General features: G+C 40.1%; 1 protein-coding gene across 1 annotated transcript in view; it reads left to right on the forward strand.

Annotated features, from left to right (window-relative positions):
• The first annotated feature begins 12,377 nt into the window (after positions 1 to 12,377).
• sema3d (sema domain, immunoglobulin domain (Ig), short basic domain, secreted, (semaphorin) 3D) overlaps positions 12,378 to 21,162 on the forward strand; it is a 35,626-nt gene continuing 26,841 nt past the window's right edge. Inside the window, exons 1-2 of the mRNA XM_079684700.1 lie at positions 12,378 to 12,634; positions 19,738 to 19,995. Of these exons, the coding sequence (XP_079540826.1) occupies positions 19,788 to 19,995 (208 nt within the window). The 5' untranslated portion in view covers positions 12,378 to 12,634; positions 19,738 to 19,787. The remainder of the gene's footprint in view (positions 12,635 to 19,737; positions 19,996 to 21,162) is intronic.

The following is a 21,162-nucleotide window of genomic DNA, read 5'->3' on the forward strand; positions in this document are numbered from 1 at the left end:
CACAGAAATGAAGGTCATCTCACAATCATAAAAAACATGCTATTCTCATAAAAGCATTTTTTCCTGTTACTGCACGTCAGTCATAATGATGTTTCCTCTCAGTATGCGTCCACATTTCATTGAAGCCATAACCACGTTGGTGGTTACTGTGGCAACATAAATGTCTTATCCCATTGCCTTTACTCTTCTTTGCAACAGTTGGACAAGGTCATATTGTATGTAGGAGCAATTCCCAAAGTCATAGATTATATTAGACCTCGATACATGATATTTTCGAACACACACACACACACACACACACACACACACACACACACACACACACACACACACACACACACACACACACACACACACACACACACACACACACACACACACACACACACACACACACACACACACACACACACACACACACACACACACACACACACACACACACACACACACACACACACACACACACACTAGGTGACCTTAACCCAGAGACATCATGATTGATTACTAGCCTCAGGCTGTCGCTCTGTCTGAACTTCCTGGTTTTTAAGTCTTGCATCCTGCGAGGATCACTGCTTTCTGTGATGTGATTAACTCTCCAGAATGAGGTCATGATTCATGCTGGGGTCTTCAAACAGGTAGGGGTTACACCAGAGATTAGAGACAGTTTCCCAGGTGGTCTGTCTTAGGGAGTGAGGAGGCTAAAGGTGGGGTGGAGGGGGCAGGAGGAGAGCCACTGGTTATTTGTTGGGGTTTAAGGTTAAGGCCTGGGTTGAGGCCGGATGAATGGGAGGCTGGGCCTGAGGGAGCTTTCCTTTTATCCGCTTTAGAGGGAGCAAAGCGGTATTAAATGTAAGGCTCTTCACTTTATTAGTTTCGAGATGAAAAGATTTAACTTCGTAAACACATTTTACAGTTTAAAAAATACTTTCTTTGTATTCACTTTCTTATTAGAAAAACAATACTGCTCTCATATCTTTATGCTAATTGTGAAGCTACAGCGAGGAGATGGTTAATGAAGTTAAAGAGACTGAAAGAAAGAAAAGAGTTAAACAGCTAGCCTGGCATTTGATACCTTTAAAACTCACAAATTGACAAATTATATCTTTTTTATGTATGTCCTTCAAAACCAAAGTGTTAGAAACGTGTAGTTCTACATGTAAATAATGAGCTTTAGGACGGCTGCTGGACAAGCAGTTGTACCCAGTTTCCAGTATTCTAACTTAAGCTAATGGCCTCATGAATGTAGCTTTATATTGACCATAAAGATAGTGGTATTGCTCCTCTGGACTAATTCTCAGCAAGGAATTCAAGTAAGTCTGCTTTTTTGAGTAATTGACGATGCCTTTAAAAGCGCTATGAAAACACAGGCATTCATTGTTGATTTTTGTCTTTTCTGAATACACTGAGAATATCTTTAAAATAAACACACAGAGAGACTTTGTCTTCCCATGTTTTGGTCCACCACCATATGTAGATTCCTCTTCTCTGTCTGTCAATCTTTTGAAACCCAATGCCCTCATATGACCCCGTTAGCTTGCTAATTGAGTTTCTTCCGTTTACAACCATATGGTATTGGTTTCAGTTGCACTGCTCCAATCTAATGAGCAATCCCATGCGGGAAAAAATAAAACCCTTTAGATTTATAACCAGCTCCTTTTAGTGATTCTAAGGACTGACCCCCATGATTTGAAAGGTTAAAAATTCAGTGCAAGCTAGCACAAACTGAGCTAATGGTCATTACCGCAAATGAAAAGCAGATAAAAGGTTTCATTTTCCAACTTTATCACCGCTTTACCCCTTTCTCTCATCTCCTCTCTATTTATTGCCAATTTATCTTATTATGGGAGACAAAGTCAGGCAGGTTTAATGTTCCAGTACTACCCAGAGATTCCCTTACAGCAACTTATTCATATTCTAGGAATAAAATAACATTATTATAAAACAAGAGTCATGTAAAGATTTGCAGTCCTATGTAAATAAACAAAGGTCATTCAGTTTAAGTCCGTATCTCATGTTGCATGTTGTTGCTGTTCAGGTTTAAAAACAACACATACTCTATTTTTTATGTGCTTTAACACAGTACTGCATCTGTATTAATGCAATCAGCCGTTAAAGATTCTTGTTCCATGACACAATTAGGTGTCCATGCACTAGTATGGAGCAATGGAGAGAATGGTGCCGGAGATTGAAACTCCATTTATAAAACATTGAGCTGTTACTTTTATTGGTCCCATACAAAGCCACACACACACACGCACACACACACACACACACACACACACACGCACGCACGCACGCACGCACGCACGCACGCACGCACGCACGCACACACGCACGCACGCACGCACACACACACACACACACACACACACACACACACACACACACACACACACACACACACACACACACACACACACACATTCGCAACAGCTACAAGTTGCTCCCTGTTTCAGCACCAACACCCTTCAGGTTAATAAGCATCACAGTGGATGGAAACCCTGCCACTTCTTCTAGCATATATCCCTGGCTTATCCCAGTGCCACTTTCAGTTCACAGTGAGTCATTGTACCAATCACTCCTAATTTCCTCTCCGGTGAAGGCTTGAGCTGTGTGGTAGCAGCCTGACACAGCACCCATTATGGCCTAATGGAGGTGAAGGTGTTTTTATGGCTCAGTCTGGCCCATTTAGCCAGTCAGGTGCCACACAGCCCTCTCTGAGGACCTTATTACAAACTTACATGAATACTTACAGACATACACATATACCTCACGTCTCCCACCTTGCCGGGACCCTGGAGTTTTGCCCCTTCCCACCTAGAAACGTTGTTGTGCCTATCATGGCTTCTACTGAACCCCTTAATAAGTGGCCTTATTTTATTGGAAATCCTAACTGCTGCAAATTGTTTCCAATTATATTAAATTGGTCTGTTAAATCTTAGGCTTATACTGGACGAAAGTGACTTACTGAACCACCTCAGTATGTATTGTGACCATATTAGCATTGAATTTCTCTGTAACAATGCTGAGGTTCCTCAAGAATCTGAATGTGTTGGTAATTGGATTCTTAAATGCTCTCAATTGTTCTCAAACTGTAATAGAGTGATTTATGGCCTCAAACAGGCCAGCCAGCACCAGACATCAACACTGAGTGTTCCCCAAAGTGAAGCCGTAGATTAAAAACACACCTGAGGTAGACAAGGTCACACTCCACTGGCACGCACATTAACGCCTCCCTCTGAGGCTTAATGAAAGTCATGTAAATGCATTTCATTGTCATAATGAAAAGGTGCAGAAATACAAGCCCAATAATGAGTGAGTGAGTCCGTGGTGCGACAAAGAAGATTAGACACAGCAGCAGAGTTAATGCCGTATCTGTAATTTGATCATATACTCTAGTCCAACTTTGGCTGTGTTGGCACGTCTTTACTAAGGGAAAGGATGGGAGGCAGTGACAGTGTTCCTGATCATCTAAAATAATTCCCATGGTTTCTGGTATTTGTTGACAGGATTGAACAGAAACAGCACAGGCAACATTTTCCCCGAATACGCGAGAGGTAATTTGCATGCTCAGTCTCCAAACATGAATGTTTACAGTATTTCAGTAAGGGCAGGGAGGTTATCGCAGAATTCATCTCCCTTTCTATGTTGTGCTTTTTCTCCTCTGTCTGCCCCTCTCTCTTGCCTTTATATGCTTGAGTGACCACAATTACCAGCTGAACGCAGCACAGGATGCGGCAGTGATTTAAAATGATTCATTTAAGGAATGCGGATCGCTGACACACTCAAACACATACTCCCACTGCAGCCCTGCATCCCACCCACATGCACTGAAAAAAGACTACATTTATCTACACTAAAACTGTAAATTGAGTACACTCACATCCTTTTAAATGAGCCACGTTAAGAATGCTCGGCTTTTCAGACTTAACAAAAGTGAAATGTGGTTTGAATGTGGTTTATTTTTAACTTTTTCTAGGGTTACCACACAAGCATACACCATTTGCTCACTGGAATCAGACCGCAAACACTGTTTACTTTGGAATGTCAAATCTTGACTCCATCTTTAAAGGCAACCTGTCTCAATGTTTGCAAATGTGGGACCACCTCAGGGGATAAGACCCCCCTCTCTCACCACCCCTGACTGAGTGATGATGTTTGATAAGCTGTGAGAATGCTGCAGTAATATACAGCCAAGTTGGGCCACAGGCATTGCTGTTTCTATCTGCCGTCCTTACTCTCCCCTTGAGCTTTCTATATCTATCCTACCCCCACTATGTGATGGCCTGAAGGTGTAGATATGAATCACATCTCAACAATGTATCAGTAAAAAAAAAAAGAGGGATCCGGAGAGAGGGAAGGTGAATCAAAGATAAGAAAGCTCCAACGTCCCCACAGGCACACAACAATTAAGCCTTCTGACAGGAAGTTGAGTGCATATGCCTCCGGTCTCCATTTCCTTACCCCACTGCCAACATCTGACACTCTCTGATGACAACACATATTGAAAGCAATAAATGGCTAGAGAATAATGCAATGGCATCAAGCCTATTCACTGAGAGCCTTGCGTCGGCTTGCTTTGTGATGTCCCTCATATCTAGTTTACATTTTCTTTCTGACATATGCTGCAATGTATACAAATAATCTTAATTTGTTGTACTTTTTCAGTTTCTAGCTCACAGAAGAGGTCAAATTAGATGTAAAATGTAAATAAAGTTTACATTTAATATCTATCGTATTTGTTAAACACTTAGCAGTGAAGGATAATAAGATCAGTAACTGAAACCTCCCTTGTTTGAGTCATTACTGTAGATCTTGGATTTATTTGACACATTGGGAACAGCTGACCGAGGGAGGAGAGGTCTCCCTGATAAAAAGACATAGCACAGCTGTTCTGTATCACAGAGACACATACACTCACTAACTACACAGGGGAGGATGTTGTTAAATGTGTTTTGTTCAAAGACTCGCAGACCATCTGAGGCCGCATGTAAGCCTCCTCCCCTGAAGGTGTAATTTGCACTCTATCCTTCTATGAGTCTCTCCTGTCTTTTTTCCCTTCTAAAAAATGCTATTGGCTTATCAGATGAGCTCCACAGATGTTTACCTCGATAGAGAAGAATGTGAAGGCCTATCAGGACTTCAGACAGATGTCAACTCAAACACTTAGTCCAGATACATTACAAAATATAACAGTAAATATACAGTAGAACATTCTGTCCGGATTTGACTTGAAGGAAATTATGTTTTTTGACGGGTTGGATTGATAGAAGAGGCAGCGTTAGGGTTAAAAAATCCCCAAGATCCACTATCTATTCAATAGAATATGAAGCTCAAGCCAACAGGTTTTAATATCTGCTACACCCGTTCTTAGGAAAACATTACTTTTCACAAGATAACAACCATCCATTTCCTAGGAAGGACAGACACTCCCTCGTCATAATCAGTACCTTCCTCCTCTTTCCTGCACAAAAAAGATACATTCTAGAGAGAAAGTGATGCTGTGGGCCGATCTTTACTTGGAACCATTTGGGACTACCTGAGTGAGACATTGGTGGTTTCCCTTTGGTTATTTCCTGCACAGAATCGTTGGAGATACAGCATCAGTATGTTTCTGTTCACAGTGTTAGGTAAAATATCACTCGTCACCGGCTTGTTCTTCAATATCAGGATTCATGTATTTATTATCCTTGCAAGAATGGAAGTAGTCTTCACACACAGAGCTGCATGGGACAAATAGTTCCCTGAATAGTGTCCTTGAAATGCTTATAAGAGAGTGTTACAGTCACAAAATGCAGAATACCGGTTCAAAGCAGTATGTAATGTTTAGTTCAGATTAGCTAAGGCCCACATAAGCAATAAACATGACAGTCATATGTCTATCTCCATAGAGGCTAAATCATCATGTTAATCGTTGTCACATAGCTATCATATGCCTAAAACAGTGTGTCCTTACGTTCTTCTCGGTAATCATACATCCGGTTACGTACACAGCTACGTAGGGACTTTGTTATCATGTGCTACTCTGATATTAGAAGAGTACATTCAGTATTTTCCCAACACAGAGGAATACCCTGTTCATCAGCTGGTATACAGCAAAGACCTAAGACTACAAAATGAAGAGAGCGAAAAATATACAAGATAAATAAGACAGTTTATTTTTCTTTCTTTGTTTTTCAACAAATGCACCTACAGTATAGCGGCTAATGAACATCATTAATAACTCAGAAGTCATGATGATTGAGATACCTTAGTTGATGCATTAATTAAGGTATTGTTCCTGCATTAAGTCATGCATGAGATACTATTAATCCTTATACAGTACTGATAGTTCATGAAGTGCTACATGTATGAATGCTTTTTCATGCATTAAGTCATGCATGAATTCATGATGATTCATGTACCCTTACCATAAAGTGTTACCGATTTATTCATGGCTGAATTAAACGGGAAACGTTTAACAACACTTAAATAACTCTTCTATCCTGAGTGTGGTACATGCTTTATTATTGGATTTGTATTTCTTTTAACCCCCTTTTCAAAATGTTATTTATAGATTAACATACCTTTTGGTGTCTCAAGCCTTCTTTCTTTTTCTTCTCTCTTCCCAGCTGCTCTATCCCACCTGTTTGCACTTTCAGGTCACTTCATTCCTACTGTAGAGCTTGTTTCTCTCCAAGCCACAAAGCTTCATTTTCCTGCTGAAAATAAATAAATAACCACACGCTTACACACTTGAAAATCACAAACAAACTTAACATATAAATAAACAAAATGGAGACGGAGGAAAACTCATTTTCTAAGTGTGTGCTCACACTCAACCTCTCTGGCTGTATGTTTTTGCTACAGTTGCCGTCTAATGGGCCTACGTGTTTAGTGTTTACCTTTGGCAGTATGGCTTGCTGAATTTGGAAATGTGTGTGTGTGTGTGTGTGTGTGTGTGTGTGTGTGTGTGTGTGTGTGTGTGTGTGTGTGTGTGTGTGTGTGTGTGTGTGTGTGTGTGTGTGTGTGTGTGTGTGTGTGTGTGTTGGGCTGTGGGTTTATTGTTTAGACTGGGAGGCTGTGATGTTTGAAGCTGCGATTGTTTGCCTCCCATTTAGTCTGGGAAATGCACTCTGTTAGTGTTTTGTTTGGGTCCCTGTGTGTGTATTGGGGGGAGAGAGAGCCGATCGATGGAGTGGCTGCACAGAAAAATGTGTTTTTATGCCCAAGAAGAACAAGTGTTTGTTTGAAAGTGAGGTGTAAGAGAGGTTTTATAGGAAGTACCAGTAACAAAATAAGCTCTCAATAAGATGAGGTGGTGTGTTAAAAGGCATTGCAGCACATTTGCCTTTCTGGCAGTAATTGAACATGTACTCAAATGTTTCACTTGAGTAAACATAGCTATATTATTTATGGGTTGTAGATTATCCTCCATCTCATTATTTCCGTGTCATGCTATGTGTGTAATGTTTGTCCTTGTGTAACATGGATAAGTAATTGGTCTGCAATTCTTGGCAGGCAGTCCTACACAAAACATGGCTGTCATAAATTAATAGCATGACCGCTTTGTTTTTAATGCTACACTAAGCAATGCTGACAATTTTTCAATCTGGTTCATTTTAGCAGGGCTTCTTAGCTGTATCTTCTTAGTTCTTACTGATGTAAAATAGTCTGAAATTGAATCCAAACGTTTTGTACTTCCTTGTTGTTCCAGAATGAGAAGCAGGTGAGGGTGGGGTAGTTGGATACTTTTTTGTTAGATGGCTTAGCTACAAGCAGCATGTCAAACAACTCTCTGAACTATGTTATGACTTATTGATATATTGAGCAGATTCTATGGCATAACTTAAATAATGTGGCCCAAAATCATAAAAATGTATATGTTTGTAGGGACCATCCCCTTGTTTGGTTTAGTCCAGCCTGATAAGTCAGTGAGAGGGTATTTAAAGGGAAGTGGGGCTAGGTGTGTGGTTCTTGCTTTTGTAACTGGACATGTTGCTTCCATAAATGCCCACAAGAGCTGAAAAGTAGTGATGACGAGATGAAGCCTTCTGAAGCTTTGAAGCTTTCCAGCCAATTGGTTCTCAAAAGGGTTCATCTCATGAGGCTTCATCTGAACCCCTGTTGGTCAAAGTGTGTTAAACAGGCAGACATCTCAACAGTGTGATCTTTCTGTGAGTTCCCAATGAGTAAAGCCTTAGAATAATTCTAAACAATGAACATGAAATCATATTTCCATGTAATACATTTGTAGGAATATTATCATGTATATATTACCTGCCCAGTTACTCTTACAACAAATAAGTATTTGCAGTAATCAAATAAGTAATCATTTTAAAATAAAAATGTAAAGAGAGTAAAATGTATTTTGTCGACAGATGGCACAATATCTTTTTGCTTGCTGTTTCAACAATAAAAGCTCCATGCTTAACGTGTTAATTGAAGCAAAAAAATGTTTTTAAACAAAAACACAACAAAGCTCCTGGAATATGTTGAGGCAGCAAAACAACTTTGTTGGGTTTAGAGAAGGATCATGATTTGGATTAAAATAAGTTAGCTTGTTACATTATTTCAGTTAAAGTCCATTTAAAAGGGTCAATGTTGTCCTTTGGTTTTAAGCAGGACGGGATGCCAGTCTCCTTGGTTAAAGTTTGAAACTATTTACACCATTGTTACTCATATTTGTAAATATTTGTCATTATTTATTTATATGTCCAACATGCGTAAGCTTGGAAAAAGCATGTTTCCCTCAAAATGTAATTGACAATGCCGTTTTGATTCATCGGAACGTTGTTTTTGGGAGACCAGGTTGTATCGTGAGCATCTGTTTCCGGAGAACCAGTACATTTTCAGTCAAGCAGGAAACCCAGAGGTGGAGCACATTTGAATAAAGTTGTACTTGGACTCTCTGCAGCTAGAAAGTGCAGAGAAGCACTTAAAGATGGATCTTTAGGTTACAGAGTGACATCCATAGTGTTAAAAACAGCCAGTCAGGTTATATATACGCCACTGTTGCTGTCATCCCAACACAGCCATAACCTTGATGTACTGTATGCTGACAATGGTTTTAATGTTGGCCATTTAGTTTTTATTGTGTTCACTGCCATTCATCATTTTCACAGTACATAAAGAGTTTTATGGTTACCTTTCTGAGATTCACTGAAGGAGAAGCTTTTGATATACTGTCTTTGGGCATAAATGCTGAAGGTGTCCTTGAAAATACTTTATTCACCTCTCATATCAAAGTTGACATTACACAACAAAGATTTGAATATTCACACATTTTGTATTCTGTGTGTATTTTTTTGTCTGCTTCACTTCACACTAGAATTTCAGGGGAAACGTAAAGTCCCTCTATATGCTTGTTGACATGTCCTGTTGAAATCTAATTAATGATCCTTATCCCTTATCATCGATAAGTAACAATCATTGATAATTAGCTCCAGTCGTAGTTACTACAAGCCTGTTGGCAGCTCATGAAATCAAGATTAGTTAATCAGTTCAAGTCTATTGGCACTAGGGCTTGGAGGCCTGCATGTGTGTGTTTGTTTCCCACATAGGACTCCCTGGGTGACCAAGCCTGGCGGACGGCCCTCTCACTGGAGATCTTCACGATTACTGTAAGAAATTACTCACAGATTGCACTGCCTTCTGTACCCTAACATCCACTATTCGTGTGATTATGCACAAGGCCCTCTCCCACAAGAATACCACAAGCACGTTAAAAAAGCTGTTTCCTTCTGGAAACAACTGAGGACTGTGGATTTACTAATGGAGCATTTATGCCCACGTTTACAAGATTTTTGGCACTCTCACCTCATTTCACAAAGCATCTCACCCGGCAGGAGAAGGCAACTTCAAATTGCTTAAGAACCTTAAGAAAATGAGACAGGGATTATGAACCAAACAATGTAAAGTGATATATTGGCTACTTACATATCCCAAACACATAATGTACGATTGAAAGTGTTTCCAATTTGTAAGGAGTTAATCCCTTTTGAATGAGAGAAGATTTCCCATCCTTTAAATCTCTGCTTCTCTACATCTTCAGATAACACATTCTTCCTCCTCCAATGTCCATGATCTTCTCTTGTTTACATTTGCGTAATACCATCACAAATGTGTAGGAGTAAAATCATCCCTATCCAAGATGGTATATTTTACTGAAAACCACTAACTGCTGATCTCACATTTCTGCAGCTTCCCACCTCATCCAGAGTGAACGGTTGATCCTTCTTAATGGAGGATAACAACATTGTAGAAATTACTGGGGATTAAGAGGCTATTCTTTGGTTTGCTTTACCATGTCTTGCTTTGCCAAATCCTTTCAGTTCACTCACACGACATCATATCAAACAACGATTTTGTTTTATGATCAGATTTCAATTAACTGCTCCAACTCCAAATTGGACAGATGGACCGCTTGCTGTGCTGTCATCGGTCTTTCCTCTTGATTTTTAAATAACTTGACAGCTGTTCTGGGAACATTGTCAACTTCATCTTGACTTACAGTTAAAACGGTGTCTCAACTAATTTGAACGAAAAGAAGATCTACATTGCTGTCACCATCACTCTGTTTTTGAGACTAGGAATGTTTGGAACAAGTTCAAATCCAACAAAATGGCCGCAAACGGTCTACTGACCATATCATAGGCATTTTGGAGCCGTGCCTTTTCCTAGGGGTTAAGACCATGAACCTTTTTTCCCCATCCCTCTCATTGGTCTAATATTATCTACATAGGCATAAGAGCATGTATTTATAATGTTTATGGGGGAAATGGGAAATACTTATATTTTACTTTGCTAGACTTGTAACTTTGTGTCTGGAGCATGTGAAATGTATTTGATAAGTTAAAATTGAACGCTTCTTAGCCAATATCCCAGAAAGAAAATGGTCTAATTGTGGATTTTTTGTGGAAAAATGTGAACCTCACAATGTTAAATGGTACAGGAATGCACAACATGTTTAACACAACTCTCAGGAGAGTGGGCAGGGATGGGATTCACAGCATGCAGTGTTTAACGTCATCAAATGTAACGTCATCAAATGGTTTTACTCTGTTTGTGTGGGTGTGTGTGGGAGTTGTCCTGAGGAAGTACACACTCTGACACTTAACCACCCAACAGGGAGGGAGGACTATGATTTAACCTGTTAACCTGTTAACCTTTAACCTAATCTTCTTCCGTAACTGGGACAAATTGCATCTGTTGAAAATACACACCCTCAGAGCTTGAACAGCAATAGGTAAATTACCACCAAAGTGCAATCGCATGTGTATCCAATCTCACTTTATGAGTGTGACACACTGCTACTCTTTTTTTCTGGGTCCAACATTACAGCTCTCATCCTAAACGAATGTAACCTCAGTGAGTATTTGGCTCTAACCCTTCTTCAACTTCTACTAGTATCAAATCATTTTGTGGCTTTGGACTGGCTCGTGTCTGTGTGTATGTCTCTGAGAGTGCCAAAAAAGAAATCAATGTTTACTTGAAAATCTACCATTGTGACGGCACACTCCCGTCTAAAAGACACGCGGCCAAAGAATCCCGCCCAGCAGGATCTGGCTAACCCCAAATACAGCTGTTCTGTCCTCTTAGAAGAGCCCAAGGGAAACCTAGAAGGAACGGTTCAGAAAGATGATCAGCCTAAAGGCCGTGGCTAGACATGCATGCTCACATATCCCAAATGTAACAATAGTCGGTTAATCCCAGTGGCATGGGACACCTTTTCTTTATCAAATTAATTTTAATCAATCCCATTTGCTAGAGAAAAACTCATAAAGTACAAGGCTCTTTGTCTTTCTGCTCTATAGCATTATATTATCATTCTTATTCTATCATTGAGCTCATTTGATCTTATAGCTAACAATTATGTTCCATTTTGGTAAGATTTACATTGTTTTAAAGAGGATTATAAGCGGTAATTCATGACTTTACCAATGCTTTATGAACCATTGAACAAATGTGAGTTTTCAGGTTGTGAAAACTCCTAAAGCATGACACTTTCTTGCTGTTTTTCCATCAAAAATACTCCTTCAATGGACTGCTCCTCCACTTCTGGAACAGGCATGCCGAGCATCTGGACCAGAATCCATTTGTAAACAACTTTTGAACAACATTTGCAGCTGCTGACTTGATAGTGTATTTGATACTCCATAACCTACTTAGCTGGTTTCTATTATATGTTTTACAATTAAAATAAATCTTATAATACTTCTACTTTTGCTGGTGTTTCTACAATTTGAGAATTTACCACAATCCACGTTCTCAATTCAGTGTTGGCTGGCAGCTGCAGATGCTGAGGGCCCCTCCCTCCAGCAGCAGTATAATTGGGAGTTTACCGTCTGTCTTTCCCGGGGCTAACTGCCACAGAGTAACCAGCCATCCAACACACACATACACACAGAGAGAGAGTGCACCGAGAGTTCAAGAGCGCAAGAGTGCGTTTGACTACAATTAAGGGGAGTGGAAATACTTTGGGGAAGTTTTAAGTTTATCCATCCATTTCCTTTTGGTCTGGACGACGTCGCGCAAGTGTCCGTGCTGAAGATTACTTTTGTCTGAACGTCAGGCAATTAGGGATAGTGACGCTTCTGCCCTCTGAGTGGGCATGTGTTGCATGTGAGAAGAGACGGAGTTAAATGCGCAGGTAAGAGGAAACAAGCAATAACGACAACGAAGATGCAAATCATGTGCCGTAACGTGGAACTCTGATGTACTTTTTAAGTTCATTTCATGATTTGTAGATATTTGACTTTCCAATTCGAAGTAGCCTAATGTGTAATGTCTGCCGGTTATATTTTACTTTTCAAAACGTATCCTTCGTGAATAACGTGTCTATCTAACATTTTGATATTTCATGTATTACTTCTGCAACTTTAAGTTCTGCAGCACAACTTTACACATTTCCTAAATCCAACTTTTGAAAATCAGGATTTTGGGCTTGTCTCTCTAAAATGTCAACTTTTTAAGAAATGCAGGACAGCTTTTCTTCTTTTTGTATTAATGATGAGGAGCATAACCCTCTTGAATTGCTGAAATGTAAAATAATCAAAGATCTTTACATTATTTTCAACAGAAAACAGCTATTGAAAATGTTTTTTAACGGTGCTAACACTAATGGGTTGAAAGTTTCCTTTTGGATGTAAAATCATAAATGTGGCATTAATATATTCACACTTTACAGTTAATTAAGCTGAATGTGCAACCTCATGTCAATTGTAGTGTGTTTTTATTTTAATCCGCTGACAGATATACGGGGCACGATAGATATAAATATATGAGTAGTTGGTTGAGTGGCAGAATGTTATGGTATACCAAATGTGCTTCACATGTGTTTAGACAGTTTTGGATGAGGGGGGTGAATGTGGGGGCTTCAACCTCAAATTAAATGTGACAAAGTGCACTTACACAGCCTTTTCACTCCTCTTTGATGATCCAAGTATACACATTGCATCTCTCCAGTACATTAAACATGCTATAGTGAACTTACTTGCTGAACTTATGGAACTCACTGTGATATTTTTGTTTCTGTGGTTTACTGTGCAGCGTATTGGGAAAAAAAACAGCCATGTGTGTTTAGTGTAGTTATTTAACCATCCTTCCCTTCCCTGTAAATCAAACAGTCTCAAGGACCCACTCTGCACTCACTGTGCTTCTAAAGGTTTATCTAACTCCCTACAAGGCGCTTTGTGTTGAGGGGTGTTATAGAGGCAGAGAAACTACAGTATGGAAGTGAGGCAGAAAGAGAGATGGGAGTTGTGCGGATATTGATTTCCCTGGCTGTGTTTCAGGGCTTTCGATCAGCATGACTGGGGAAAATAAATGATTTCTGCTTCGGGCCACAGAAAGACAACTTCGAAAAATCCTGTCTGATTTTCTCCTTTAAACAATGTCCAAAAGTTACGTCACTGAAGTGGTGTCTGCCAGGAATACTTAATGCAGACCACTGTATACACAGCAGCTGCGGATGGAGCAGACTATGGGCTGCGGCTGAAATCACAACCTGGAAATGTACGCTGGGGATCTTTAAGGACTTGGAAGAGAATTTTCGAAAAATGACAGCATGCTTTGAAAAAGGTTTCTAGTCTAATTTCTGTGAGAGCTCTTTTATAGTTTGGAAAATAGATTTGTTAATAAGTTATAATGCGATTCTGGTACGTGGTTCCCTTCCCTTTGTTCATTGTATCAATTTTTTCAAACTCATGTTGTGCTAACCCTGACCCACCTGTGCTTTACTGTAACTCACCACTGTTCTTGTGTTCTATGTTGCTTGTCTGGACCGATCAAACATTACCCGTAAAAAAATCACAGCAACAACATGAAGCTGTGTTATGAATGGCCTCCAGCACCATTCCTGCGCTCTGTGACGGCGTCATGGCGTTCAAAGCTTTTTCCTGGACGGTGATGAAAACTACAAACCTAAAGAGGTCTTTCTCAAAACTCAACAGGATTTGATTGGGGAGCATTATTGAAACAGATTTGTTATCCTTTATATGGAGTTTCCAGAATCCGTCTTTGAACATATACAAAGTAGCAAGCACCTTTCCTGCAGTGGTGATGTTAGTGTGTTTAAAAAGTCTACAACGTCTAGGTGCCAATGACTTGCAGACAGACATTTCGGCTAGGTTTGCCTGCCCTACAGCTATTTGGCCTTCCTTCTGTCTGTACTGAACTGCACTGGAGCCGGGGTGGAGATAACCACATAACAAAAGCTCTCACAGGACTAGTAAAGAACAATAGAGATACTTTCCACATTTGTTTAAGAAAGTAATGCTCTTGAGAGGAGTTGTTGCATAGCATACATGGGTGTACCCTTATATCCTCAGGCCGTCAGGAGAGTGAGAGCACTTACAACTGTCAGTCTCTGTTTAGTGTTTTCATGCCCTATTACTCCCATCTGCCTACCTCAGGATGGTATTAGCTTACACACGCACATTATGTTCATACATGCAGACTCTCATACACATTCAGAGATGCAGGCTTGGGTCATGGCCCATTCATCATGTGTAGAGTTACTTGTGTTGTTGTCCCATATTAATCGGCATGTATATCCATACTCCGTTGTCTCAGTTACACGGTTGTTTCTCTCTGTTCTAAATAGCCTCTCAACTTTGTTTCCACTTAGTTTTTCCGTAACCATCCTCTCTATTGAAAGGAGTTAAACCCCAGATCCAGTGTCTCTTCCCGCCCCCGCTCTCCCACCTCTCCATTCAATCTTGGCGTGCCAGCAGACCCGAGCTGGCACTGTCTGACAAAGATCGGAGGATTAAACAGCAACATTAAACATAAAGCGAGACTTAAACAAAGGCAACACAAGCAATATTATGTGTCTTTGGTGTATTTGGTTACCATACCAGCAGTTTCTTAGAGTATTTCTTACCAGTGTTTTCAGATAACAACTAAGGAAGGGACAAAATGTGGACAGACAGGAACTCAGGGCTGGTATTTTTATTCCTATCCTTAGGATTTTCACCACAGACATACTTTTCACCTCCAAATAGCAAGGACTTCCTTCCACTGGAATGTATTCCGATCTGGGCATTGCCGTCCACCGATTTCATGCGTAGAGGTTTCCCAAGCGTGATTGTCATGAGATGTCTGTTATTTTGAATGTGGTTGTAATGTGTTTATGTGATGCAGAACAGGGCCGGAATGATTCACTCTGAGACATCTTCTCATACCCTTCTTTACTAGGAGTGGAGTTAACTGTCAGAGTGGTTTATTTGTGTGAAAGGGGCCTCCTGAAATCAGGCAGCCGTGGTTTTCTGATTTATAGGATTTATTTGCAGGTAAATGGCTGCAGGAATTATCCCTGTTCTAGTCCAAGGAGAGGTATTAGATATCCCTACCTCACATGTTTTTCTACTTAGCATCTATTCATGTTTTAGTGCTAATTAATGGCTGCATTTTTAACTTCAAAGCCCATCTATGTCTTGATCACTCGGTTTGGATGATTAGGTTTTGTGCGCAAGGGGATATTTTGGCAATTTATTTTTTCGCATTCATTGTTTTGGAGTGATATGTAATTTCCCAAGAGATACACATTCTGTGCGGATTGATACGGTGTTTCACTCAGATAATGTGGGGTAATGTTTGTGGTTGGAATCTATAATGAATTACAGCTTGCTGCCTTGATGTTAACTTTATGACTTGACTAAACAAAGTACTGAAAAAAAGGAGCTATACAACAAAAGCTGCTGAAAAGCTTTAATGTAGTATTTACGTTGAGGTTTTTGATCTGAGACCAGAAAAATATTACATAGCCACGAGGATCACATGTTTTATATTTACTTGTTCTGTGGCAACAGTTAATTCTCAGCATACGGTTAAATACCATTAAGCTGTACCAAGTGTTTGATGTGTTAACATTATTAAGGCAAAATAGTTTAGATTACAAACTGTTGGACCCTATACTGTAGATGAACATTAATATGTTTTAATGGTAGCCTTAGGAGACAGAGCTGACAGTGCTATTTTCAAAAGTATTTTAGTTTGTTATTGAAATAAAAAACACAATATATACAGTGCCAAGACATAAAGCTAACATTCTGCGTCTGTATTTTAACAATGTTTAGTTATCCTTTTTACTGCCATCTGAACTATATGTTATAGCCAGCAGAACAACTTTAATGCTTTTTCTATATGCTTTATAGTTTGTGTTAAGTGAACACACCAACAGTGTGGCCTGGTGGCTGTCCTGCATGTTCCCTTTGAGACATGAACTCACACAGACTCACTGGGGAGTTGCATGCTTGCTTAAATACAAAGTAAAAAAAAGATGATTGACTGTTGCCAAGAAAAACAACAAATGTCTTGAGAGCTAGAAACAATTACCTATGTTGTTCTGCCAGGTCAGTGCCTGTGGTCGGGGAATAAAGACAAATAGCCTTGCTAATGCACTCTGTCCTGTGGAGATGGAGGGGTTTGATAATAATGTACGCTACAGGGCACCTGGGTGTTGCTAAATGCCTCATTAGGGGTGGTCTCTGTGTGAAAATGCCCATGGCCAGAGTACTTCTTCACCATCTGCTCCTTCCTTATGTCTGCTGACAACTTCTGTGAATATTGTTTCTTTTAAAAGTTCAGCTACTCTACATGTCTAACATAGCACCTTAGTAAAAAATAGATTGTATCGGTAATTAATGGCTGTTGGTGAGTGGTCGTTGATTTCACACACCATATTGGTTTGATGTTGAGCCCACCACTCGAAAGTCCGGTTTATTTGAGGTGGTGACATCTATAAAATGCTATATGTTGGGCCGAGATCTGAAGCGCTTTAAATCTGTCACCATCGCCATCCGGTTTGTTTCCCATCACCCCCTGCACCGTGTGCCGGCCATGCTGCCAAAGACAACAGGGGCTGTAGCCGCCAGGAAACAGGGGTGTTAGCTTAACTCACATGGCACAAGCTGTCTGATTCTTCTCTTTTGCACCTCTCTATCTCTCACACTCTTTCTATCTATCTCTCTTTTCATCTCCATTATCCACCATTTCCGAAGTATCGACTGACTGGCAACGCATATTGTGTCCTCCCTTGCTATATCGTGTGACAATCGCCTGTTGCCATTTATTTCTCAACAGATGGAGAGTTCTAAATCCTCCTCTTCTAACACTTGAGCTTTCTCCTTTGTTTGGGGTGTATTCTTCCAGAGGGGTGCTGCACAGGCCTGTACTGCTGATAGATGGTGGCACTCAAGCGGTAAAGAGAGATACATTACTCGAACGCTACTCACTTGGGTGAAATCGTGTCACTGCGCCCCTGAAGATACTGTAGGAAGGATGAGCCCCACCAGCAGCACTATCACTGTCGCTCACAAAGTGTGCAACGACCGCACAGCTTTAAACCGGCTCCCTTTCTCACTCTCTTTGCCGATTGCCCATCCATCACACACAGCTCTATATCTGTATTTCTAACCCTGAAGGTGTGAAGGTGCCTCAATTTGTCATCTTAAGTAAACAGCAGTCTGTTTATCGGGGTCTAATCCTCTCCAGTTTGGAGCTACGGGGTTTTGGATGTTTGCCACTCTGCCCTGGTTCTCCGTAATAAGCTCAAGTTTCAAACACCAGATGCCAAAACTGGAGAGGGAAAATAAATTAGGTGGAATGATGTTGTACTTTTACAGCTTGAATTTGTCTGCCAACATGCCATGCAAATCTGTGTGTGCAAGCTTGAATTAACGTATGTTCATTGAATGTCAATTTCTCTAATTACATTACAATACATACACAATATTTGGCCCTATTTCTTCCCTATACTGTACGTCCAATTCTTCAACATGCTTTGTTTCAGTGCAAAGAGGAAGACTTCATTCTTAATTTGCAGAGCACTGTGATGCCAAATGCGTCTTCATCAGAGTCACCATGCTTGGTTTCAGTACTTGAGCTGTGTGAGTGTTTGAAACATCCGATCTATTAATTTAGGTTGACATTGTTTATGTTGTCACAAGACAGGTTGATGTGTGTTATCGGATATGAGGGTGGAAAGAAAGTAATGAGGGCAATTTAGCAGTAAGGTCTTTAGGGGAGGCATTCTTTTGATGCATTCATTAATTTCTTCATCGATTGTTTGGTTAATTAGTAGCTACGTGGCTGTGGAATGCAGGTTTAAAAACACGGTTCTTCGGCAGGGTGATGCACTACATACAGAACTGGCATTCAGAATTTAGTGGAAGGTTGAGTTAAGGATGCACCCCTTTGCTTGAGTTGGCACAAAGAAAGAAACTTGTGTAATTGTGTATATTAGAGTAAATCAGCAACAATAAACTAAGAAATACATTTACATTCAGATATCTATGAATAACCAGAGTGGTTTCTAAATTCATGCAGAAGTTGTTTCTTGTAACTGAGCTCTTAGTTTCTGATTTATTTATAATAATCTCTTAACATAACATCCTGTCTATTGTCAGTTGCATGTCCTTTGTTTCGTGGGATGATTATATTTGCATGCTTGAAAAAGCATAGTTTTATGCACAGAACAGGTTGGACAAGGCTATTGGAAATCAGCACATAGAAAAGAGTAACCAAACAAACCCACGGAAAAATTAACAACTTTTAATCTTACCATCTTTGCTAGTTCAAAATGAAAACATTGCCATATGGCGGATTTCAAGTTTCATCCTCAAAGATTTCACCTTGTCCATGTTCAATTTGTACACGTCGCTCACGTTCTTCTTGCTTATTAGTGCTAGAAAAGGCAAAAAGCGTTCCCATGACTGTTCACTCATATGTCTCACTTTGCATTGAGTGTGAACTAATGTCTGTGCTGCTGGCCTCTTTAATGCACTGTGAAGTCACAGACATTACATGGCCCATTTTTTTCACAGGACATAAAGCAGGAGATGACAGGTTCATCAACCAATGCTGAAACTATAAAGCAGTATCATTTAGCTTAAGAATTAAATGAGTTATCCAAGCCAAAAGAAGATAGAGGAGATAGGGAGTAGGTGAAAGAGGCATAGCCGAGTGAAAGATTGTAGAATGTCACTGTTTTGTTAGAGTGACCTTTGTTTTGGGCAAACAGATTTAAGGGCGACACAAAAGGGAAGCCAGTGACAGGCAGCAGCTGATGTAGGACGGGTAAAGAGAGGGGACATGCCTGCAGGGCTCCATGGTGAAACGACTGAATAGTCACAACAGAAACCCGTGTGCATATCCTGCGCAAAGTTAGATGAGACTGCACACACACTCATGCACACACACATGTATGATTGCTCCTCCCTTGCTTGACTCTTTACTCCGGTCTACCTCCAGGGTTGCAGAAAAGGATAGAGTGAAAACGGAACAAGACCACTCCAGACACCATGAAGAAAGGGGACTTTGTTAATCAGAGTTGGAATGAAGTTGGGGCTCTACACTGCATGTCTGGCAGTAATTATGGCAGCAAAATGAAGAGGATTAAGGTACTATCCCATCCAGGGTTCACATTAGTGGGATTGATGTTGTTGGCCACCCTGCCTTTTGGAGCAAGCATCAAACAAACTGTCCCAAGGGTCAAACTCAACTACAAAGGTAAGAAAAAGTTTTGATTAGTCTGAGATTTTTTTTAAATGTTGTTCCATAATTTACATTAATACATTTGATTACAGTTTGAACCAACATTAAGTTTGGGTAATTTCATTTTACATATTTCATTGTGTGCCTACTTTTGTCCTCAGCACATTTGCACCTATCTGTACTTATTTTATATAAGAGATACATGACCATAAGCATTTCAGACATTCAATTTGCATCTTTAAAGGCATTGTTTAGCTTTTTTTCTCTCTCCTTATAACATCGTCCCTATGTGTCTCTCATTCTCTTGCAGTTTTGTGCACAATGCCAAGAGGAAAAGTAAAAAGAGAGTATATTACACTCAGTTGCGCTGTTAAAGTCAATGGTCTTTGAAACAACACTGTAAAGTAGAGTAGGAGCTATGAGACCCACTTACTGATTCATTAGCCCACCTCTTAATCCCCCCTGTTTGTAAAGTTAGATGGGTATGATAATGTTCACCTGTCACGTTTTGGCAAACATGCCATCTTGACATAACCGTATAACTAACAATTGCAATCAGTTATTGAAATGTGCTGTTGTTCAGTATTATTATAACTCTTACTCTGTACAATACAACCATGCAGAATAACAGTTCATGGTGATGCTCTCGGCCCATTGGAGACTCTCGTTCAAGCCGCTGTGTGTATATTAGCCGGTCAATGTGCACTGCGTCTATGTGTTTAGTTTTGCATCAACTGTTTGTTTTGTGCCACCGGAGAAAAGCTGAATTATGGTTCCCCCTAAAACCCATCCTTAACTCCAGTCCAAACTTTACTTCAAAGTCTCCGTCCCTTATGCGTTGTATCAACTACCAGAAACCACACAAATGAACTTCAGTCTTGGTCCATAAAATTGAATCCCCACTTGCCTATAAGTAAACTCACTCTGACTTTAACCTCCAAAGGCACTCTTCTGGTCAAAGGCTTCCAAAGCCCATGGCTGGAAATAGATACACATGTATGTCCCCTGTGTCCAACATAAATATATGTAAGTAGCTGAAGGAGTAATGATTGCTGTGGACAGTGTTTACTCTGCAGTTATTCTCGCATTTAGTCTACAGTTTGTCTCGTTTAATGTTTTTTCCTAACCCACCAGATAATGAAATAAAGCACTTTATTATTTCACATAGCATTTTAATGGGGC

Source organism: Notothenia rossii (genome assembly GCF_949606895.1).
Source record: "Notothenia rossii genome assembly, chromosome: 5".
NCBI classification, from domain to species: Eukaryota; Metazoa; Chordata; class Actinopteri; order Perciformes; family Nototheniidae; genus Notothenia; species Notothenia rossii.